Here is a 24,994-nt window from a genome sequence, read left to right as displayed (position 1 = left end):
GGCTCTAATCAAACTGGACAAATAGTAGCCTGTTATCCACCACATTTTTGTATGGGGTTTGCATGTTATTTGACATCTAGTTATTTCTCTGCATGGGATCTTGACTTTCTGAGTGAATACTCTCTGGCCTAGCCTTTATCACCTTCTTCCAACCATTATGATAATCTCTGTGTCACAAATAGAATTTTTTTTTTTGTCCTCTTCTTAACCCTTTCTTCTGCCCTTATTGCACCATACAAAAAAATCTCCTTCACCTTTGCACCTTGTGTCCTTTTTCTCTACTTCTTGTCTTTAATCACTTGCTCAACTCCTTGCTTTTCTTTTCTCTCATAGTACCTGTAGGCACAAGTGTTTCCTATTTAAAAAAAAAAATATACGAAATGCCTGTGGCCTCTCTCGCCTTTGCAACCACCTCTTGATTTCCTTTCCCTTTTTTTATCTCAAAATTCTTTGAGTGCATTGTCTGGGGCACATGTCCTCCACTGTGGCTTTGATTGTGCTCTACTACAATAGTAATGAGTGTTTACGGTGATCTCTTCCTAGCTAAGGTTCAGATCCAGTACCTCATTTTCCTTTCTCTGTCAGCTACATTTATCACTATCAGCTGTGCTGCTCTTGAAGTGTTGCTCCACGGTTGTTTCCCATCTGTGTCCTCTTTTGTTTACCACATTTCTTGCCACTATTTTTTTGCAGAGGCTGTTGTTCATTATTCCCAGCATTTTGTGTGGGATTCACTGAAGTTCTGCTTGTGTTTTCTTTCCCTGTATCCCAGAATATCATGCTTTCGCGTAGCTTTCGGTAACTTGGTCACTTTTTTTCCAGAGTCTTGTAGGGCTTGCTTTTTGCTCCAGGTTCATGTTCTTCTGCCACAAACTTAAAAATTGTTATTGAATTCATGGTGAGTTCTCAGCCTCTCACTTCAAAATGTGGCTTTTAATCTACATCATCCTTAATCCATCGTCTGCCATCTTGTTCTGATTTTTTTTGTCACTCGGATTCACAATCTCCTCACTTGATGTGAAAATTACTTCTTCCTAATCCTTCCTATTTAAGGCTGTAAGAACTGCTGCGTACTTTCTGTGTATGGGAAGTGATACGTAGCCTTAAAGTGCTCTCCACTCTTCTGCCTGGGTCAGTTTTTAATCTAGTAAATAAGGCTCTGAACTTTTAGAGGCAGGGACCATTTTCTTGTGTGTGCTTTGTTTTGTTCTGTCTTACAGAAGTGTCCTAGCTCAATGATGGGCTCTTCTGCCTGACATCCATGTGCGTAATCCACCTTTCTCTCCCACCTCTGTCACAAATAACAGAATAGCATTTCTCCTAGCATTACTTTTTCCTTAGCCTTTTTTATCCTATTATAGCAAATTTCAATGCCGTACTCTCCTCTGGAAGCCGTATATCCTCTCCCTTTCAGTTAGGAGAGGGTTATGCGCAGCACGAAGGTGGCAGTCGGGGTATTCAGAGGTGTACCTGCCAGAAGCCATCCCCAGGCAGCGGAAAGGCTTTGTTGAACTAGACTCTTTCTGCCCTGCTGCCTGAGGATAGCCTTCTGGCTCAGACAGCTCATTTTCTATGCTTGTTGCATATGCTCACTCTTTATCTCTTTCTGGCTTTGCAAGTGCATTTTCTTTTTGTTCCCTCTGACATGCAGTTCATCAGTGTTAGTGTCCTGGAAAAGCAGATGTGCAAACCATGTAGCTGCTTGCTAGCAGGAGGGAGTAGACAGATGTGTGAGCAAGCATACAGGAATCTAGGTCTTAAATTGGTCTGTGGTAAGGAAAGACATTAGTTTATGGCATATGAAGGGTTATAGGCCTGGAAGTGAATAATTCATGTATGTAACACCTTCTGTGCAAATGAAGTACTGCCATAATTCAAAATCTATGTAAACTCTAGTACCCACAAAGGGCAACTGTGCACCCAATTTAAACTGAATCTATAACATTGAGTTGAAACGTTTTCTTTAGAGATCTGGCTCTATTGCTGTTGTTTATGCAGCATCCTAGTATAGAAATAAGAAACTTAAACTTCTAGTCGAAGGCCATAAACTATCAAACCATGATGTAGAGGTAGTGGCATAAGTAACCCCCTTTGCATTTCTTCTTCTTGCACAAGCTCACCTGTTTTTTCTCAGGTGAATGCCTATTGTAGATATTTTCTTTTTCAAAACACTTCTATTTTTTGTTTGCCTTCCAAAATCAGGAAGGAATTTGAAGCCCTATTATTGCTATGTTTCCTGTTCCTTATGTGAATAAATGTCTGCATCTTACTGCAGTTTTTTGAGAACAGCCCCATGGTTGATCTCAAGGAAGGCTTAGAACTCAAATGAGATTGCTCAAAGATCAACTTGTACCAGATGCTCTAGAAGAATTTGAGATGAGAAGATATTGTCTTATAAAGGTTTATCAAACCATGAAGTGACTCTCCTGAGCTTTGAGCTTTCCTTAAAGCCTGATTTTGCCCTGGACTGAAAGTGGTTATGAATGTATTACCTTCTAAACAGTAATCCAATCCAGCTGGTTTCCAAAGTGCCAGAATCTGCCTTTCTCGAAGGCAAAAAGCTGCTCTAGAGGGCCTCTTGGTTCTGAGAATGTGAATAGCAGATCAGATGAATTGTGCTGCTTCAGATGCAGGATGGCTTAATCCTTCTCCTTATTTTGAGGCTTTAGCAAAGAGAAGAGCAACGCAGAGAACATTCTTTGTGTTATTGAGTTGCAGAATCCAAGAAGATAGTTTTTCTATTGTTTTCTAAAAAGCTGTTCACTAGGAGGTGGTATGTTGTTTCTTGGAAGTTCTTTTTATAAAACACTTTTTTCCCCAAGGCCAGACACTCTGGCCTAGCAGGGGTATTGCTTCTGGGGATTTTTGGTTGTGGTTTCCCTCCCCACCCCCTTTCCCTGTCAGAACTGACCTTGCTGAAGGTAAATCTAGCTCTTGTTTCTGCTGACAGTGTTTTGTGAAAGGAAAACTTGTTTATCCCCCTTTTAAAGATCTGTTTTAAAAGGTCTAAAGAATTTAATGCTTTTCTCATCAATCTCTGCTTCGTTCCCAACTTGAGAAATCTTTTAATCCTTACACATGGAAAGAAGCCCTTGGAACCTGTTTTCCTTTGTTGCCTCTTACTGAAAGGATCATCTTGAGTTTCAGTCAGGAGAACTTCAGAGTAATAAGGAGTGAAGGGTAAAATCTGCCCATCATCTGCAGTATAATGGAAGGAGATTCTGGGCTTTCTGTCACTAATCTGGAATTTTGTCTGTCCAGCTCTCCATGGATTATCTTTCAAAGCCTGCCGCTTACCTGAAGAGGAGAAATCTACCTTCTTTAGGACTGTTAACAAGCCTGTTGAGAAGGTCAGACTGACTGGAAAAAGTTCTTAAAAACCGCATATGTACTTACAGAAGTTCGGAACCTAAATGTGTGTCTCTTTCTTTGCAAATTGATCTTTAGATATTTGACTGTTCCATTACTGCTGGGCAGTGACAGCCTTCTGGCTCATGGAGTGTGCCCGTGTTAGTTTGTAGGGCTGGAGGTAGGTTTGCATATGCTATCCAGATTTCACGGAGAACAACTTCGGGTTTTGCACATAAGTTTTTCTTGGCCATTTAAGACTATGCTAGTTGACCTTCCAGAATATTTTATCTGTGGAAATCTGTACCAAAGAGGAAATAATCATTACCTATCTCTAGTATTTTGTTTACTCTGCTGGTTTCATAGAACCGTTCTCTCCTGTTTACCATTCTGGATTGTGACTGTAAATTGGGTAAAGAAGGGGTGCCTAGAGGGATCACTAGGAATTAAGCTATTTGTATTCTCAGCTTTGGGGTGGGGGACACCTAATAACAGTGCTCTTACACACAGTAAATAATTGCTTTTAAGAAGTTCCTGTGTGGCTAATCAAATGCCTAAGCCAGGGAATCAGTGTGAATTGAGAAAATTGTGAAAGGTTAGCTGCCTCTGGCAAAACAAAGCAAAATGGTTTCTAGCCCCTGGAACCTGAGCAATGTAGCACCGAAAGTCTGAAGGTGTCAATTAATTCCAAATGTCTCATTTGGCACAGGTGTGCTGTGTTATCCCAGAGCCAGGCTAGGAGCAAGTTGCTGTCAAGAGGGGTGATCCTACTTTATCCTCTTTGCGAGACGCATGTTCCCACTGTTTCCCTTATGCTGGATCACAGTGGGTTGATTTTTAGCTAGCTAATCCATCAGAAGACTAGCTTGGAGTGGGGGATCCTGGTGTCAGATCAGCCATCTGAATCCACTTTCTCTCTGAACCATGTTTGCTGCATCTGACAGGGAGGGCCCTTCCCGCTGCTAATTACAACCATTAGATCAAGGTAGCTGTAACACAAAATTGTGCCCAGGTGACACCAACACTAGAAAGTGTTTTAGGCTGAGAGTGCTACTGTTTCTATGTGTTGGGAGATGAATGCTGACCTTTTACTCATTATCCTTCTTCTTAGAGAAGAAAAATGTGCAGAACCTGACTTTTTTTTTTTTTTTGTTTCCTCCAAAAAGCCCCTCAAGTGAAGTTCTGCATGAGGTCAGGGTTCAGCTGAAATAATAATCTGCTGCTTCAAAGGCTGCGTGCCTGACAAACACAGGAAGGAAAAACCTGTGTTTCTTACAGCCAGACCTGTAACAGTAGGGAGAAATTTCCAGAGTAAGAAGAAGTGACACTGGAGCTTGTTAATTTTTCACTGTGAGGAAAGGGAAACCAGTAATGAAGTTTGAAACTGCCTGTTAGCAGCCACTGAAAAAAAAAAAGGGTGTATGGAGAACATTGTTTGCTTATTTTTATCTCTGGCAACAGCTTTTAGTATGCTTTAAGCCCTCAAGTGCCACAGAAGGCACCTTCTTCAATTCCCCTTGAAGAGGTTGAGTTCTTGGTTTTTGTTGACAGACTTTGTCCAAACACCTAGTTGCTGGAGTTGGAAATGTACGCTTTCTTTCTTGAAGACAGTCCTTAGTACAATTAGTTTAACATTCATTTTCATTCCTTGGGAAATGGCAGCATCTTTAATATTCTTCTGCAGCGTTACAGAAATAAGAAAGCATGAAATTTTGGGTGGAGAAGAAATTCTGAAAGACAGGCTGAATAATGAACTTCAGATTCGGTTTTCTGAGAAAGTAGTGCAGCAGATGGCAATGCCTGAAACTCTCCAAGTTGTCATGACTCTTGGCCTGTACGAGGGTGCTGCCACGGAGACAAGAACCTGGTAGGAGCCCCTGTTGTATCTCAGTTCATTGCCTTCCTCTGGTGGGGAGCTGGAGGCGTCAGTGACTAGTGCTACAGCACTTCGTAGTTCACAGCAGCTCTGCATGTTGGTATCACAAGCCTCAAATGCCAAAGAGGTGAGCAGACAGAATCCACATCTACATTTCTGATGCATGTATTTCAACATCTTGAGTGACTGGAAGCCACTAATTACATTTGTGAAATGAAGCTGGCTTTCTGTGGCTTTATTGTGAGTAGAAATCAATAATGAATCATAGAATGCCCTCAGTTGGAAGAGACCCACAAGGATCATCAAGTCCAACTGCTGTCCCTGCATATGACAACCCCACAGTTCACACCGTGTGTCTGGGGGCATTGTCCAGTCACTTCTTGAACACTGTCAGGCTTGGGGCTGTGACACCTCCCTGGGGAGCCTGTTCCAGTGCTCCAGCACCCCCTGTGTGAAGAACCTTTTCCTAATGTCCATCCTAAACCTCCCCTGGCACATCTTCCTGCCATTCCCTTGGGTTCTGTCCTTGATCAGTAAAGAGAAGAGTTTGGTGCCTGCCCTTCCTCTTCCCCTTGTGAGGAAGCTGTAGACCATGATGAGGTCTCCACTCAGTCTCCTCTTCTCCAGGCTGAACAAACCCAAGTGCCTTTAGCTGTTAAAACTGTTGCAGCATATGGTGCTCATGGATTGTAGATGACAGGAGGATCAGTTTAGTTGAGGTGTCAAAGATGATATTGGGAAAAGAGGAAAGACTTCTCCAGTATTGACCTTTTGTGTGGGAGCAGAGAGAAGAGGAAGGGTAGGCAGGGAAGTAACTTCTGTGCATCATTATTAGCAGACTCCTTTGCCATTAGTTTATCCCAAAGCATGGGCATTATGTCTGTTCTTGCATGTGGTTTGGGATTTACTGTTTGTCTAGCATGTGGAGTGAGGAAAGCAGAAAATAGATTTACTGACAATAGAGCATTGGGAAAGAACAGGATGTTTAACCACTTACATTAGTTGTAGCCAGGAGCACTGGAAACTTGTATGTAAAGAGTAGCTTGCTCATTCCACAGTTGTGGCCTTTCTATAAAGCATCAGGGATCCTCAAAATCTATGTACAATTCTCATTTAAAAATACATTTAAGTAACGTTAATTTCTAAAAAACTCTTTCAAATGTGAATGGGGCCTTCTCTATATAGGAGATTTCTAAACAAAGCTTTAGAGCTTTTTTTCTTTTTCCTGGCTATCCACAAACTCACACAATTCTTTTTGTAAGATTTAAGTTGCCTGTTACTGTAGAGGTGCCAAGCTTTTGCTAAATTGTCAATAGCAAGTGAATACAATCCATTTGTGTGTCGTTTTAGCTTGAATCTTATTAAGCTGTTATGGGCAAAAAGGTTGTTAAGATTCCCCAAAACTGGGGAGGAAGGTTGTTGTGCTGTTTGTGTTTTATTTTATTAACTTAAACTGAACCAACTCTTCTTTGAACTTAGACTAATTCCAGATGGTATTCACTTGAGCTGTATCCCCTTAACTTTGTTAGATGAGTGCTGCTAACAAATTAGCGTTGAAGGACATTCAAGAACTTCAGAAGTTTATCCTGCTCCATACCTGTGTTTAAAATAGCTTGTATTGGTTTACAACCAGGCAAAACTGTAAACCTTCAAAAATATCTTTCCCTGTTTTAGAAAAGGTTATTACTTCTTAATCTTTATTTGCTTGTTCAGTTTGATAAGAGGATAATTTCTGGAGGTAAGAATTTGTGAATTTCTGTTATATAATACTGTATGTATTGTTAGAATTGCATTCTATAATTTGTAAGACTTTTTAAATTTAGAAAAAAAAAAGTCTCGTTTTCATTTTTAAAATAAACATTATCCTGAATCCTTTGGTGACTGAACAACAAAAATAATGCTTCAAATACACTAATGTTCTACCATCATAATAAAGGAAAGCTCTTCAAATGCTGCAATGCAAACCATGTTCATCAAAAGCTGTCTAAGCACAGTGCTTTGTGCAGTAGCCTGACTAGGGTAGGAATGGTGCAGGGAAAGCTGAGACACTTGCTCAGTGGTGGTGTCAGGGATAATTTTTTTTAATACAATATAGAAAGCAGTTCTTGAACTTTTTTTTCTTTTCAAAAGAATATTTTCATCTACCTATTATAAACCTAGTTATATAACCCCAGTATCCTTTTTTTTTAATTAGCGAAATATGTTCTAAAAGAGGTTAGATTAATTTCCCTAGATTTAGAAAGATGAGTAAAAATAAAACTGAAGTATGATGAGTATTCATGTAATAATTATAGAAACTACAGCATAATTAACACTCAAGTTTTTTGCCTTGAAGAATGTTACTGTGCAGAGACAAGGAGTGAAGAAAAGAGGTTCTGTCTGTGCCGCGCACTTTGCCTGAGGTTATGGAAGAATCTAGGAACAGATTTTGGGTTCCCTGAATCTTAAACCCATCCTTTGCAGCTAATCTAAACTACACTACCGTTACAGTGTTGTGCTCTGGGTAATTTGTCTTTCTTTTTTGGCAGAGAAAATACTTTTTTCAAACAATTTCACAGACTTAGCTGGACTCCGTGTGAAGTATAGGATAGTCTTCACGGATAGAGCACTTTGGAAAAAAAGTTATTAATGAGCCTTCATTGTTACGGATTGGATCTCAGCCAGCTGCTTAGTGATTAAAGTTTAATTGCATGATGATTAGTTTTCATTAGTAAGCAATTAGCATTTAACAGCAGTCTTGTATTGCTAAAGCTATGGGTGAACACAAGTGGCTTTAGCCATGTTGAGAAGGTCTGTAGCTGGAGATGGGGGCACAGAGTTGTTTGGGGAATACGGAGCTGGGAGTTCTGATGTTAGTTGCCCTCAGCAGCTTGTTCCTGCCACAACATTGAGTCAGGAGGAGAGATGGGAGCAGGAGCTGGAGCAAATGGCCAAACCAGGATGGCCTGCACATGGAGCATGGAGCCCTTCGTGGGTTAGCCCTCATGGGGAGCCATCAAAAATAATCGTGGTCCTCAATTGGCACTTTGAAGTTCCTAACTGCTCTCATAATAATGCCATTTTTTCATAGTCTTATCCCATTGCCTACCACAATGAAAACTCTTTTTTCAGAATCCCCCCCCTGAACTTGATGAAATTCCTGTTTTCACTGTGATAGCAGCCCTTGATTGCTTTGTGCCACAGTGAGGTAAGTTCGAGAAAGATGAGCGCAGGGCAAGGGCTGAGGGAAGTGGAATAGATGAGGTAGTGAGTGGAATAAGATGAGATGAGAGGTAGGAATATAGCAAAAGGTCAGGGCTCCTTTGCTGTTAAAGGTACGAAAGAGCAAAGAGCATCGCTTGGAAGCCACTTCTGCTCCCCTGTGAAGATGAAATATGGTGTTAATTTTAATCTACGCTAAGTTTGGGTTAGCAGAAGCTGTTTTGCTCCCTCACACCTCCTGTTATGCCAGCATTACTGCTCTGCAAATGAACCAAGTCAGGTAGCTGATCTGGCCAAGAAATTCTCCCCTCCTCCTGCCCTCCTCATTTTTATTAAGCTAATATTTTGTCTGGACCAGTTTTCTGGACTGTGTCAGTACTGATACAGGTAAAATGCCCCAGGCAGGGATAGGGGGCCGAGGGGGTGTGGGCAGCAGGTGGTGCAAATACAAACTGATGCCTTAAAATGGTCTGGAAGTGAGTGAACTGGTCAAGACCATGACTTCAGAAAGGCTTTTGCAGAACAATATTACTAATTACACAAACTAGTAAATTCCATAAAAGGTACATTTTAAAAGTTGTCTAAGGTGCTTCATGAATGTTTATAGCTTTACAGCATTTATGCCAAGTGCAGCCATCTAGTTGTCTAGACATGAAAAGGTAGGGGGTTTTCTTTGTTGTTGTTATTATTATTATTACATGATCTAGAAGCACTAGGGACTGATGCTCCCTCCCCTTCTCTGGCCTAATTTGCCAGCCAGAGTAACCTGAAGCAGGCATTTCTCTTCAGTTAAAAAGGACTAAAATAGCTGCAGTTTCTTTTTGAGAAATTCTAGCAGTGCTCAGGGTGTGACTTTAATCACGTAGATCTACTTAAGTTGTCTTCAGACTTGCTGAACTGTTGTTAAGAGTAGACATAACAGTGTAGGACTTAGCATGAAACACCAACCCTGCTCAGGATGCAAAGACGATGATGAGTGGCAAAAGCTGTGCTGTTTGTCAGTACCTGAGTTACCCATGGTAAAAATAGATTGTGTATGTCTTCCTGAGGTCAGGTTGCACAACTGATTGTAGCATAAATGTATTTATGTCTTATCTCAATCAGCTCATTGTTGTCTGTGTCCTAAGCTTTCCTTCTGTTTAGGAAAATATTAAAGGTTGATCTTAAAAATTCTTTGTGCGGTCGTCATTTGACTTACTAGTCATTTTTTGTTTGTTTCTGGGTCCTTCTATGTTTTCTTTTGATTTATGCTTAAGATCCTTAATTCTAACTCAGTTGTATGTTTGTCTTTTTTACATGGTTTATCATTTCACAAAATGTGGTTTGTTGGTACTTTGCACTATTCTGCTGTTAATGGCAGCTTTTCTTGCACCGCTGACTCCTTTATTCTCACTGAGAACTCACGCTTGCTAAGTTTCAGAAAGTTATGGATGATTAAAGGGGACTGTCCAGCTTCATAAAAGACTTACTGCCAAAGGAGGGGAGGAAGGAGGAGGGTGTCCTGGCATGAATCTCTGAAATAGGGATTTTCTCTAAAAGACTCTGCTGCTCAATATGAAACTTAAAAGGTGGGGGAAAATAAAAAAAGAGGAGGGTAGAGGAAGGCAACTTCATGTGCTTGAGTTCAGATTTGGGAGCTGTGAACTTTGCAGTCTTTGTGCCTGCGCTGTCAGAATTTCCCTACATGGCCTTTGCCAAGTCAGTTAATTATTCTGTAAAGTAGGCTTTAAACCCACTTATTTTGTGACCATTAAGACAAATTTGTAGAGTGCTGTGAAAGTTGGAAGTACAGTATGTGTTTAAGTTGTCAGATGTTCTTGACGAAATTGGAAGATTTGGGAGCTAATACAAAGTTGTGTGTTGTAGTTGCATAGTTCTAATGGGAAGAAGCAAAGTTTAAAGTTTAGTCATGTGTCATTTGGATTCAAGTCCCCAGCAGGTAACAAAAATGTCTTGTTATATGTTCATTTGATGTTAGCTATCTCTTTTCTTGTAGAAAGTAAAAATGCTGAAAATCCTACTTGAATGCACTGGTATCATAGGTAGATTCATGATTGTATTTTTTTAAGTGTTTCCTGGGCGAATAACTCTTCAAGTTAAATCTAACCACTAAAGTTTCAAGGTTGACGCAATGCATAACCAATGCTTTCCAGAAAATCGACGAATGTTTTTGATGTTAATTTTAGAAAATTGTTTACGTTAGATTAGAAAAATTCCAATACCCGCATTATAGGTACATAAAACTATTTTATGAGGTTTTAATGCAGTCTTAACTCCTATACTTAAATTTAATTATTCCTCCTTTGAAGTCTCACATACTGTCATTGGGGAGAATAAGGATTCTTTAGTGATGCCACATGGTACTATTCCACCAGGCAGAAATCTGCAGAGGCAGTTCCTGGGGAACAGGAGTTTTGAATAGTTGCCAATAAATTCAGTTTTCTGGACAAATAGCTTCAAGGGTAATGCCAAAAGCAGAATTTTCCATTCAGAGTCCCTAAAGCTGCATCACAAAGATGACTTTACTGCTGACTTACACTTCTGCTTTTGGGCTAGAGCCTTCAGAAGATGAAGGAATAAGAAGTGAGAAGAGGGTGTGCTGGTGTAAAATAAATGAAAAACAAAACAAAAATGCCTGTATCCCTCAATTTCTGCCCCAGGTGAAAGAAGATTGAAATTTTTCTTTGATCTTGCACAGTGACTTATTTCTAGTAGTCTGTGGTTCATACCAGTCCTTTTTATCTTAGTATAGATTGATCTAGCATTATCAAAACTGAAGGTGTGGCTTGCAAAGAGTTAGATTAATATTATTGCCTTTACCATGATTCTGAGTCCGGAAGATCTTCATGAGGTTTATTTCCCTTCAGATCTGGGGAGAACCACACAGCTCCCTAATCTGTAGATGGAGGAAGTTCTTTCCCCAGGAGAACAACACAGTCTGTCCTTTAAGGAAGCTGCTGCCACTGCCTCAGCTGCTCTGCCCCATCCAGCTGGAACGCCATCCGGCCTCAGGCTTCTGCTGCTATTTATATTTCCTGCTGCTTCTGCACCACTGCGAGCTCATACAAAGTTTTCCTGTGTTGTGTGTCTCTGGCAAGACACTAGATGTTTTTGAATAAATGCAGTTTAGAGTTCATAAAAGGTAGCTGTTATTGTGATGGGCAGTTTAAGAACATTTATCGTTATGGTTTTTAGGTTTTTTCCTGGTGATTACTCAATGGTGAAACAACATGTGCTTCTTTAAAACCATTCATATTTTTGGCCAGCAAACATTATTTTACATAGAGCACCTCCTCTGCATCTGAGGTCATTTCATCAATGTGTGTTACTAATTTTTTAGTCTTCCTCAACTCTGATTATTTATTGCTGTGGTTCATGAGCTTGTATCTTTGATTATTTTTTTTTTCTTTAGCACTGAACTGTTACTTGACAGCAATACCACTAAACAGAGATGTAGTGACTCACAGGTATTTTTTCCTTCCTCAAGTGTTGCACCTTTATCTCTCCTCTTGAATTCATTTCACCTGCTCTTGTTGCTCATCTTCAGTTGCTTTTCCTGGTTGGTAGCAACAGCCACCAGTGACTCCAGAATACTTGTATGCACTTGGCTACTCCCTGTTGTAGCTCTGCCAACAACTACTGCTTCAGCCGCCTTCTGGAGGAGCTATTGTTTTCCTATCATTCTCTCCTTAACAGTATTGAGAAGTATTTTTATTTGCTACCTTTTTCTAGAGAAACATGACCATTGTACCTTTTCCCCCATCCTTAGTTGCAGTGGGATATATTTTGACTGCACAATAGGAGCAGATCTTTAAACCTTTATTTAAGAATAGGTATTCTTATTAATGAGCAAATGTCCATTTGGAATACTGTTGCATTTTTTAATTTTTCCAAACTACCATTTTCACATACCTGCTGCTTTCACCTGCCAGCTTCTTTTCTTAAGCCTCAAACATAAGTTACTCATCGTTATTTTATCTGTCTTCTTTGTGCTGCTTTTTCTTCTTTCAGTCTCAAGAACTTACGATCTACTTCCAATCAGTGCATCTGGCTAATTTTATAATTTCCTAGATGAAGCGCCTCACTTTCAAAACCCTGCACGTTTACCTTTTGTTTTCTTTCACACATTTCTTCACAGCCCCTCTCATCTGGCATTTGTGCTGAACAATTGGCCAAGCTCAACCTGCTGCTGTGGTGGACGCTGCCCAGTGCTGCTGGCTCAGTCCCACCCTTCCTGTTTCATCCCTTTGCATCCACTGATGCTTTGTTCTGCATTACCCAAGTGTCTTGCACAGTGGGGCTGTTTATGATGAGGGCTTGCACAAATAATGACAAATGGTTTATTTTTGTCCAGCGTTACAAATCTGTGAGTTTTTGGTAGGGCTGCATTTGTGCTTCACCCTTTTTCCTTCCAGGTTGCATAGGTATTTAATATCTTGTTAAAATCTTTCCCTTTTACAGTTTGCCTTGCTCAAAAGCCTTTACAAAGGTTTTGTTTCTCTTGAATTCACTGTCACTAATAACATAGTGACCATGTCCTTAAGGATCTAAACCTGTTCTTTTTCTTTGAGCATTCTAGTAAATACTAAGGATCATCTCAGTTTTTCCTTTGCCTAGAAAAAAACTGGTTCCATCATGTAGTTTACTTCTTGAAAACAAATTCCTGAGTTTATTGCAGTTTTTTGTTCATGTCTGTGTTTTCCTTTTTTATGTCACTCTGGTCGTTGATATTCAAAGGTATTGATTTACAGAGGAGAGCTTTTGGTGATTATTTAATATATCTAAAGCCTCCTCTATTATGGTGGTGATGTTGCTTTGTTTTAAGGCAACTGTATGCTGTTTTGTACTGCACTTGGTAGACCTTGTGCTCGATAGAAATTCACCATATATTTGGATATTTCCTGTAATCAGTACCCAAGATAGTCATGAAATCTAGTACTGGCAGAATATTCAACTGGAGTAAATGCTCTCTCTTGCTGACTGTGCTGTTCCCACAAGTCTGTATGTCCTTATCGCATAATCACTGCTTGAAAATTTGAATTTCTTTTTCCTCTTTTAAGTCTGCTCTTCTGTCTTTCAGACCTTTTTGTAACTAAATTGCACTTATTGTTGCACATTTAATTCCCCAAATGAATAGCCAAGATAACATAAACTCTGTAATTTTTTTATGCTAGACTTGCATATTTTAGCAAATTCAAATCCATATACTTGTGAGTGGTTATCTGAAACATTTTTGTCATTCAGGATGTCTCTTTGTCATCAAAGGAAACAAGATTTGTGCATTTCTTTTCCTCTTGGATTTGGTAGTCTATGTATTACTTTAGTATTCCTTTTAAAATATGAAATCACTACAAAGGTGTGTATTTAGCCTGCTTAATTTGAAATTAAACATGCTTTCCCATTACTATTTAGTTAATATTTTTTGCTAATTTTGCTAAAGCTGTTTTAGTTAACCATCAGTTTACTCTTGAAGTGTGTGACCTCTGTGCTGGTTCAGTTATGCTTGGTCCTTATTTCATTTGGGTCTTTTTGCTCTTTCCGTTGTCAGAGAGGCGGGGAGGTTCATCCTCCTCCATGACTCTATCAGCTTTTCACCAGTCTTGTCTCCTAGAACTATGTTCGTGCACGTTAAAGCCTTTGATCGCTCCACCGGGTGAATGAAACACTTTGGCATGTATAGAGTGGTGAACATGAATTTATCGCTTCATAAAAGGGTTGAAACCTGATCTAGGGTGTCATAGCTCAGCTTTCCTGTTATGGAGGTAGGACTGAAGAGTCTTAAAATCTTGTAACCAAACATTATAATTTCTGGGTGCCTACATTCTTTTTAATACTCATGAGGTTTCTTTGTTGTTCATTGTGGAATTTCATGATCAAACATCTTGATCTGCAAAAGAATTGCTGTTCCAGGCAGGTGCAAAAGTGTGGTTTTTTTGTGGTGTCCTGCCTGCAGCAATGGCCAGGAGCAGTTATCATTGGAGATGTGCAGTAAACCAGGCATGCACAGAGCATTACTTGTGTATTTTCTCCCTCTTTTCAGCAATCACAGCTTTAGAGTAGTCTCTCTCACATTGCTGTGGTTAATGGGCAGTGGCATACCTATCTTTGATGAATTTGGCTAATCTGTTTTTGAACTCATCTTTTGGCCAGTGCAGCGTTCTTTGGCAGTGACTTTTAAGTTTAATTATTTCTTGTGTGGGGAAAAAGCAGATTTATTTTAAATTTAAATCTGCTATTTGCTCTTCCTTCTTGGAATTTGCTAATAATAATTCCCTCAAGCACACCGTATTTGATTTTGTAGATTTCAATCCCCCTTCACTTACCTCTTTTCCAAAATACTTAGTTTTTAATCATATGGAAAATCTTTGGTTCCTAGCTAACTCTGGGATCTGTCCATTTTTATTGTGATCTGTTATATTTATTAACAGGGTGACAAGAACCACACACAATATTAAGATGCCAAGATACTACAAGAGTAACAGATAGACATAATGAAGATTTGTGTTTCGTTGCCAGTTTCTTTTCCTAATAACTTCTAAACACTCTGGCTGGTTTTTGGTTGGTTGGTTGGTTTTTTTTTTTTTTTTCTGTTGCAGGGACTGCATGATGTTTCTGTCCAGGATGCTCCTAATACCTTCCCATGAGTCATAAGAGTTAATTTAGAACTTTTCTATACGTAGGTGAAAATATTTTCCCTATGTGTATCACTTCGCCTAACAACATGAATTTTCAGCTCTGTTTTATCATACAGTTGCCCAGATTTTTGAGAAGTTTTTGCAGCTCTTTACCATCAGTTTGAGATCTGACTACCTTGGATAATTTTACAAACTTCACAAGTTTTCACATTTTATTGTTCATTCCCCTTTTCGAGTTTCTCTCTAAGAACAGTTTCAATAGCTTCAGTGTCTGCATAGGACCTTAGAAATTTTTGCTGACAAAACATTCCTTGTCAAAACGAACCGTTTATTTCTGTTCTCATTCCTTTCTCTTTTTCATTTGAGTTGTGGGAAATAGAATTCTCTGGTCTTCATTTCAAGTGCTTCTGTTGTACTTTAATCAGTTTTGTATGTGTTGTATCAGATTTCCCTTTTCTAAGACATTTTTCAGTTCTTGTATTTGTTCTGTTTTTTTCCACGCCATCCATTTTGAGCTGCAGTTTCCCTTTGTGCTTCAACAGCCTGTGCAGCACTGCAGTCCTGACTTTTTACTGCATTTCCTAGTGCAGCTTTATTAGTATGGCAACTTCCAGATCATTGATTTGTCTGTTTGCTGAAATCCTGGAATCTAAATTTGTCATTAATCTCTTGAATTGAAGATAGCTGCCCAATTTTACTTCCCTGACTGTTTTCCTTTATTATTACTTGATTTGCTCGCTACAAAAGTATATCGTCATTGGAAAGAGATACCTTTTAATAATGCAAGTTTAGAGGAATTCTAGCTTTTTAATCGCGGAGTTTACTTTTCTGATTCTGTGCCTGTTTTTTTGAGAAGTTAAATTGTTTGACAGGAAATGGAAACTAATAATTCTGTACCCTTCAGTACTAGTTGTTATCACTTGCCCCAGTCCCATAAGCAAATTTTTTCATTAAACAGTATCAGACATCAGAGTGAAAGTGCTGTTTTCCTCTCCTGTTTCCTAAAAATGTCTTCCCACCCTGCTCTTTTTTAATCTCAATCCCTTTTTGCAGCAGCCTTCCAAAATCACTTATTCCTTACTCCCGTAGAAAATGGTACAAATATTTTTTTAGTCTTCCTCGTAGTTTGTTGGCGTGAGTTGTCTCTCTGCATCCCGCTTTCCAGGAAAGAGAACGTGGCTGCCTGCTGCTTCTGTTGCCCTTTCGCCTGGATATTAAATCTGAGCCTCTGCCCAGCCTGCCAACTGTTTAATCAGAAATAGTCAGAAGGCCCTCCTTCCTAATATTGCAGCTGACTCTGAAATACTCATTATCTTACATCTGCATTCGTGCAGTGCAATTATACAGAAGCAATTATTTTCCTAAAAGCTTATAATTCAAGCAGATGAAGGAGAGAGTGTGAAAAATGCATATAACATGTAAAGTGAAGACTCAGTACCTGTATAATTAATGCCACATATATTTCAGATTTTGCTTGGTTTTCATTTCTAGTAACCTTCGGTTGTTGCTTTCCATTTTATTTCATTTATGTATTCTTGATACTGGTGTGCAGAAGGGGAAAAGCGAGGAGATACCTAGAAAGCAAAGCAGTGGAAAAGGGAAGACAGCAGAAGGCAAATGAGAAGCTGGTGCTTGGAAGAGAGGAGGTTAGAATGAGGCCTGAGTTGGGGTGCAGGTGAGCAAGAAAAAGTCTCTTTGGATTATAGACGGTAGCAAGTATGATACAGTTGCACCTGTTGTGAATGCCCTTGCTAAAACTGCTTTGGTATTGTTCCACAAGATAGATAGTGGAGGAATCATCCGGAAACACCTTATTATTAGGCAGAAGCAATTAATTTCTGCTTCTAAGCAAGGGTTCCTGCTGTTGCCTAGATCATATTGGAAGGGCTAGTCATGCAGCTCCCATCCTCCCACCAACAAAACCGTATCCACTGTGGGATTCCAGCACTCCCAGACAAAGACATGGCTTCCGTCAGTGTGGAGCTCAGGGGGCAAGTTAAAGGGTGTGTTTTACTTGAGCAGTTTGAGGCGCTGCTTTTCACAAGCCTAAGAGCTCATGCCTGCTTTGGAGGAGGAAGGTAGGGATCTCAGGACATGCTTATGTCATAACAGCTGTATGGAGTTGGGTACAAATCTGAAGGAGGCATTAAAAAAGGTATAAAAACTCCACCTTTATTTTTTACATTGAGAGCGATGTACTGTCAGAAGAGTATATGCTTGTAGGAATACAGATTGGGGGGGAAAGGGGGAGCAAAAAAAAAGAAAAGGCACAGCAATAACCTTAAAGCAAAACAGATATAGCTAGTGGACGTTTCAGCATTTTGAATGAATTGGAACAGCTCTGCTAGTGCTGTGGTAGCTGTCCCCCTACTGTTCACGCTTCCAGGTTGGGTGTTACTTCACTTTGGTAGACAGAGAATGATGAGCTGTAGCGAGGAAGAAATGGGCTGCTAATAGCATGGAGAGGTAGAGACAATGTATCTGGCTTTAATACTATTGATAATTTAGTTCAAGGGATGGAGTGTCTCTTCTAAATGGCACTTTTCAGTCTCTCCAGCCTATTCTAAGTGAGATATATGTGCCTTGTGGCCAGAGATGAATTGTGCAGATAGGACCTCTGAATCAATCTTTGCTGTGTGGTCTTTTTTTTTTTTTTTTCTTTTCCCTTTCCTTTTTTTCATGTAAGCCAGGAGTTGATTAGACGCCTGGCAATGATTACTATCCATTGGCACCTCCCATTGGGAGCACACTCCAAGTACCAGCCTTCAGCTCTTTCAGGCAGGGGAGGTTAAGCAGGCTGCTTACTGAGCAAAAGGAATTTCTCTTCCCATGAGAGCCTGAGTGCTGTTTCCCTGGCTAAGAATGCTATAATTCCTTTGCAAGTGACAAGCAGGCTGCTACCATCTGCTGGTGAATGGCTGCAGGATGGTGGAGGTTGAGTGGAAATTTGCTCATGGGCCAAAAAGAACAATTAGTGGTCATTAGGCCAAATTCACACATTTCCTGTATGAGTTCTATGATTTTATTTTGGGTTTTAGAATGTTTTCTTGTTGTACATATTTTCTTTTGTTTTGAAATATAAATGCATAAGATAAGGGTTCTAACCAAAGCCACAAAAAGTACCAGCAGAGACTATGCATGTTTTTATCTTTTAAGGTACAGCGGTGTTGTCTCATAAAAGAAGATTGAGACCATCCAGAAATTTTTCAATCACTTTATTCTGTCTTTCTAGAAACACCTGGATATATGTGGAAACCACATGGCATTACGTGATGATAGTCTCTTTCAAAGATTAAGTAATAGGCTCTTAAGTTGGTTTAGAACCATACAGCTTTGTAGGGTGTCTGCTTTATTCAGTCACTCGGTGGTGTGTCAAGAAGGAAGAACTCGAAAGAAAAGAGTAGTTATTGTGTATGTGGTTCCCCCAGCTTCCTCTGAAAGAAGCAGATGGTCGGGGGTCCCAGGAGGCAGAAGAAATGGGGCCATTAGACTGTCAGTGGCTTGTGAAAAGCAGAAGCATCTGCCAAAATGAGACTTGTTCAGCAGCAGGGGAGGCGGCAGCAGCAGATGATCTCTGCCTTGAGCAGTCAACGGTATTGTCGTCCACTGGGGAATTGCTGTTGGGGGCGTAGCTGCAGGTAACCTTGGTAATAATCTAGTTGGTCTGGCAGACTAAAGAAAGGGAAATGAAGGCTTGATGTTCATGCTCTAGCATCTTAACTACCCGCTTTTGCTGTCTAATCGGTCCTGTCTACAACCAGTTTGAAAATATTCTGTACCCATTCTCAGCTGAGCAGCGCTACAGGCACACTTAAAATTCGTCTAAATGCCTGTCGTGTTTCTGCGGGAAGTTTCAGAATAGCATGATGAGCAACGCTGGATGCAACAAAGAATAAGTTCAAAGACTAAATTAACATTTGGAAAAGTATCAAAAATTTTGCTGGGGGTCGTCTTGTTTTCAGTTGTGTTGCACAGCATACTCTTTTAAGACATGCCTGTTTAGTTTTAAGAAATATTTTACACAGCTGCAGTTTAATCTCTGCTGCTGTGGTTCTTATGCTCTTATTGACTGCTCTGTGCAGGACACAGTGTTCCAGGGAAGAATGTTGCAACAGCGTGATGGTACTTCAAAGACAAGATAAAGGGGGAAGGACAAAATGCCTCTGAGGAAGAAAACTAGAATCGCGTATCTGTGTTCAAAAAGAATAGTCAGTTTGGGTTTTGTCCTGTTAGAATAATTAATCTCAGGCAGCCACATCTGAAAGCCAAGAACAAAGCAGACAGGTAAAGAGCTCTGGTTCAGAACTCCTCAAGCTGCTCTTTGTGAATACTTGGCATAGGTGAATCTGGGACTGTTGCCAGTAGATATTCTTCTTCTAGAGTTGGCTTCATAGCCAGGAAAAGACATCTTCTATGCATGAAACTTGGTTTTACTCCCATGAGAGAGTGAAATACACTGCAGTTTGGCTAGAGGTCCATACATTTTGGTGTTAATTTACATCTTGGTTTAGATTATTTCTTTTTTTACCTTTGGAAACTGGTGTTTATGTTGTGACAGGCAAAAATAAGCTTGTTGGGTGTCTCTCTGTAGGTTTGGGGACACTTTTCTTACATCATAAATGCTGCAGTAGTTTGTCATGACACACACCTTCACTGCTTAGAAGATAGACACGATTTAATAGGGAGTGCTGAAGATCAGGCTCAGGATGCTCTGGAATAACCGAAAAGACCGTTCCAGACTGCAGATGTATATGTCGTGATAACTGACGTCTCGCAAGCTTTTCTCTTAGTTGCACCTGCTTTGATTCGGAGAGCGCCACCTGGTTTATGGCTGGAGCTAGTTTTGCTTTCATCTTTATTCAGTCATTTAAATACAAACTATAGTCATCTCTGCATAGCACAGAATAGTAGGAAGAGCAATGACTGCCACATCTTCATAGTGGTTTTTGAAATATTGTAACTAAAACCCCATTTACTATGCAGAGCAAGTAACTTCGCTGTGGCTGTTGTCTTTGGCCACATCTATTCTGCAGATCTCCACTGCCACAGATATTATTGAGGGATGTGAAGAAGTGTGGTGTAGCTCATGTGGCCATTTTGGCATATGAGCCTCTGTATGAAAACAAAACACATAGGCACCCTGACAACAACCAAAAAAACCCCGAACAAAACATGCGTTTGTCCAGTGCCAGGTGCACTGCTGGTTTGCGCACATCTGTTCCGTGTGCATTTACAGGTGTAGCTTACTGATAGTGTTAATAGAGCACATGTAATTTGACACTAGCTTTTCCAGTAGAAAAAGAGTTTTTAGATCATGTCATCATCTCTTGGTGTGCAGTCGATGACTAAAGGCAACTTGTAGCCTAAATGTCAGGTGAATTGTATCAGTTATATGAGGCCTTATTGTGGTGTTGGTTATATATCTCAAAACCAAAATTCCTGTGGTTTTAAGGTATAACTCAAAAGTTCTTGTAGGTTATCTTTCCTTTTTCTGTCACTAGTCTATTTGTGTTTTAATTTCTAAATAGTAGTGATCTCTTTGCCTTTGGTGGTTTCTACCAGATGAGCTTTGTTTTCTTTTTAGAAGGGACAAATGTCAACCTGTCAGAAATTATCTTTCATCAGAATGTTAGATTAGGTAATGAAAATCACTTACTGTATACTTCCAAGAAAAAACCTTACTGTCTGAATAAGATGCATGATAGACCTCCTCCTTTAAATCATTCCTTTAGTCATTCAGGATGAAGTAAATAAGCCAGTGGCTTCCCTTCTGCTGCATTCGCATCTGTCTGATAATATGGTTAAATACATCATTGACCAGGTCAGATAATAGGATTTAAGTAATGAAAATTGAATGTGGTCATCTGATGAGTCTTACTACTTTGAAAATAAATGTATGAGCATCTATCCAGCACTGCAGGCACTTGTTTTGGAGATGTGCCATTTCTGTGATGGTGAGGTGTTTTCCCTTGATGACATCTTCTCCTGCTGCCAGTAAACCTTTGATCACCTGTGAAAAACGTTCAGTTTGGCCTTGATCATCTTGGACTGCTAGTGATAATGAAAACTACTTTTACACTGATGGTATCTTCTGAATCATTCTCTGTCATGCTAATTCTCATTTTAAAGCTGCTGTAGATTTAAAAAAGCTCTTTTCCTCCAATTTTAACACTGATGTCATTGTGAGATACTGAAACATAGGCCAGTGAAATGAATTGGAGAAGTGTTTTAAATTCTTTCTGAAAGGTTGGTTTGAACATTTGGTATCTCTTGCCTGGTTAGCACAGCTGAAAAGTTTGTTGCTGAAAGAGCCTGTGTTGTTGCCTGTTCAAAAGGCCTGCCTGTGTACGGTGTGGAAAGATAGTGTCATTGTGACACCCAAGAAATTTGTGCTGGAATGTGGTTGATAAAATTCCCAGGACAGTACAGGTATTTTGAAAGACAATAGTCTTCATCGCCATTTGTTGGTTTCCCTTTCAGAAATGTTCCCATTGCCAGGAACCGGGAGCCACCTTAGGCTGCTACAACAAAGGCTGCTCCTTCCGATACCATTACCCATGTGCCATCGATGCAGGTAAGAACAAATGACATGTATTTCATGTTTATTCAAAGCAAGGTGCTTACAAATGTATACCCTCTCAGTTTCTCACCTACTGTGAAGAGACAGTAATATAAGTGGTGAGAAATGGCATCAGGTAAACAGGGTACAGTAACGCGTTGGGACAAGAAGGAACTTGTAATGAAAAACAATCTACCTGAAAGTGCAGAAGAAGCCTGGTTTGGGGGAGTGCAGCTACAAGGACTGAAATTTGGCTGCAAATTAGAGAACTGGTCACTCTTTTCTTGAAAAACAAAACAGCCACCACCCGACCCCCCCGTGTTAAAAGGGTACAAGTAACCGGAAGGGTGTTTCCTTTTTCAGGGTGACACTTCTATGGATACTCATAGTAATAATTTGAGGTGCAAGGTGTTTGTAGAATTGTCAGCACCACTTGCAGAGCAACCTTCCTTCTCCCTCCTTAGAAGCATTTCAGCCAGTCTCTTGAGTAGGTCCAAATTTCATCCTTGGACATGCTGATGGCTTGGCTGATATTATCTCCAGCTATGAACCTGGGGCTGGAAGTTTGTATTTTGTGTACAAAAGTTTTTCATGGAGATAAACTTTATTCTTGAGTAAAATATCCCAGCTCAGAATGAACAATGTCCCACTATTCCAGACCTCTGTAACTCACTTCTCCTGTCATACAAAACTTTGTCTGATAGCAAGCAGGTATGGATTCAAGGTTACAACTCTTGACTGGCAATTAACTGCAAGCTTCTTGTTTGTTATCCCACTTCCACAGCAGACCACTTGTTTCAGCACCTATTTTATGCTGGTTTTTAAGTGTTACAGTATTTGAAGTAGGCTTGTTCATTTCTGAATGATTGCACTGTGCACCTCTCACTGTGAAATTCCTCCCACTGGAGCACAGCAGTTTATTCTAATAGAAATGTTTTCAATGAAATTAATATTGCAGTGGAATACACATAGCACCACATTATATATGGAGAATTTTTGATTTTACATGAAATAAGGTGTTCAAGTAATATTGTTCAGGTTGCAAAAATCACACACTCAAAAATTTGCCAGACATAAGGAAATCTTTGTAGGTTTAATTTTGGTCTCTTACAAATGTATCTTATAAGATAGTAATTGCCATATTAAAGACTGACATATTTTTCCATAAGGCCTGTAGGATGAAGGGGCACTCATTCATGAACATATGTTGTCCTCACTTATTCTGTATTTTATTTACTGCATATGATTCCATCTCAGTTCTAAAAGTAGAACTATGGAATTTTCTGTGATGTTTGTCATGCCTAAGAGTTTCATGAACATCAACAAAACTTTTATTTACAGTACATTTGAGAGGCAGAATCATCAGATTTGCATTCGTATTGTGCTTTAGTAATTTGTTTTCTGGTTTGTGACCCGCCTTTTTCAATACCATGAAAAGACAAAATAAATATAGTGAATGTTCCTAATAGTTTGGGGTGCTTAATTTGAATTCTTGTGTTACTAGGTATGGTATGCAGCATTTTCTTTGTTGTAGACTCAGGTATCAAAATTAAGATATTGTCCTTTTTCTTCAGATAGACTTTGCTCATTAACCCTACTCCAGCAAATGCGGTAGGATCCTCCAGATGACAAATGTACTGAATAATTGTGACTGATTCCCAAGAGCAATTGTGTGTTATGCACAGAAGAGGCAGTGCCCTGTACAAAAACTAGTATATATAATCATACTTTCTAGTCCATATTATATATAAATACAATAGATCTGCCATATAATAGTAGAAGTGGGCTACATTAAATTTGGCTTTTCCTCACAGTTCTCTTGAGTTTTTAGCCCTTGGGGTTTTCTTTAGAGTAGCTTTTTTTGTTCAAGTTCCAAGGCTACACTTTCTTCATTTTCTTTTAATTTTCTCATGAGACATCATGCTGTCATGTGGCCGTCAGTCAGAGCACACCGTTCAGAGCTGATTTCCCCCCTTTGAGTAATACAACAGTAATAAATTGCAAGCCACTTGGTGGGCTGGAGCCACGTGGAGATGGGTTACTTTGACTGTGAGTTTCACAACCATATTTAAATAATAGCAGAGGGGTGGTGAAACTGGTGAATCTCTGGTTTCACTCCAGGAAGAGTGTGATTTAGTAAGAACAAAAACTCCTCTCTGTTTCTTTTTACATTTCCCTTTCTGTTTCTTCAGTCTGTATGTGTCTAATATGTTCACTCCAGCTCTTCATACCAGCCACAGGCTCTTTATTTCATTGGTGTCAGGTTCCCCTTCTCAAATTTCTTATCCAAGACCCACTTCTCCCTGCTCCTTTCTAACTTTGCCCAGTTTTCTAGCTGTTATTCTGGCGTCCTCCTCTCCTTTCTTGTTTCTAGCTCTGGTTTTCATTTCTGGGCTTCTCAGTCCCTTTTGGTTCTCCTGACTTAGCTCCTTGTCAAATTTAACCTTGCTGGTCCCTGTCTGTTCTTGTATGTTGCCCTTGATCTTTTTCACCTTTCTGTGCCTTATCCCAACAGTTCTTGGTCTCCAGTCTTCTGGCTGAATCAATCCTGATTCCGTCTCAGCTTCTTTCCACTGGCAGTCATCCATAATTCCCTACTCCTAACTTCTACCAGCACTAGTCTTGTCATCCTGCGAGCCTCCACTCTCTCCAGTTCCAGATTGCCTTTCTCAGGAACATTTTCACTTCTGCTGCCTTCTGGGTCAGTGCTTCCCATTGTGCAGTTCTGAAATGGTCACCTTCTTCCTTCAGGCTGCCCAAGCCTTGGAAATGTCCCCTGACAGCTTCAGTGCTTTTGGCTCTGGTGCTTAAATCTGAAGCCAGAGGTTCATTTACAGGAAAGACCTGCTCTCACCCAAACACAAGTATATTGGGTGGAATTTTTAAAGGAACTGGCAACTAAAATCTAAGAGGCTGCTCCTGAGCATGTGCAGATTAAAATCCCCATTTCTCCTTTCAAAGAGTTATATTTGCTGGTTTTGCGGTAAGCTGGCCAGGGCACGCCTTGGCTAAAATGCAAGTCATACTGAAAATCAGGGTATGTTAGAGCTTTTCAGAGAAAATTTTCTGGGATAACTTTTCCAAGAAGAAGGTTTAAGGAAATTGTTGGGCTGCTTTAACTGAAGCTTTCAACCAAAACAAATAGAAGAGCCCAGCTTGAAGTAAAATCTCAGCATTCAAGATTTCAGCCTGATGATATGAAAGTAAAAGACCTTGTTTGCAGTTGCTTTGATCTGTTGGTGTAATCAAGCTGCCTTAATCTGTAGCCGCTCTTCCAATAAATCTGTATAAAAGAAATAAGCAAGCTATATGGAATAGGACTTGATTTTTCATTTATGCCCAAGCAGAAGATGCAGGCTTCCTTGAGAAGCAATC

The 24,994-nt window shown here is 39.9% G+C and overlaps 1 protein-coding gene across 7 annotated transcripts in view; it reads left to right on the top strand.

Annotated features, from left to right (window-relative positions):
* The window catches only part of TCF20 (transcription factor 20), a 130,812-nt gene that overhangs the window by 93,952 nt on the left and 11,866 nt on the right, over window positions 1–24,994 (top strand). For all 7 annotated transcript variants that reach the window (XM_082061682.1, XM_082061681.1, XM_082061680.1 and 4 more), the window contains one exon: window positions 21,541–21,634. In XM_082061682.1, the coding sequence (XP_081917808.1) occupies window positions 21,541–21,634 (94 nt within the window). The remainder of the gene's footprint in view (window positions 1–21,540; window positions 21,635–24,994) is intronic.

The sequence above is a fragment of the Streptopelia decaocto genome, assembly GCF_964273445.1.
Source record: "Streptopelia decaocto genome assembly, chromosome: 1".
NCBI lineage: Eukaryota > Metazoa > Chordata > Aves > Columbiformes > Columbidae > Streptopelia > Streptopelia decaocto.
Note: the sequence above shows the minus strand (reverse complement) of the source record. Positions and strands in the feature narration are given on the sequence as shown.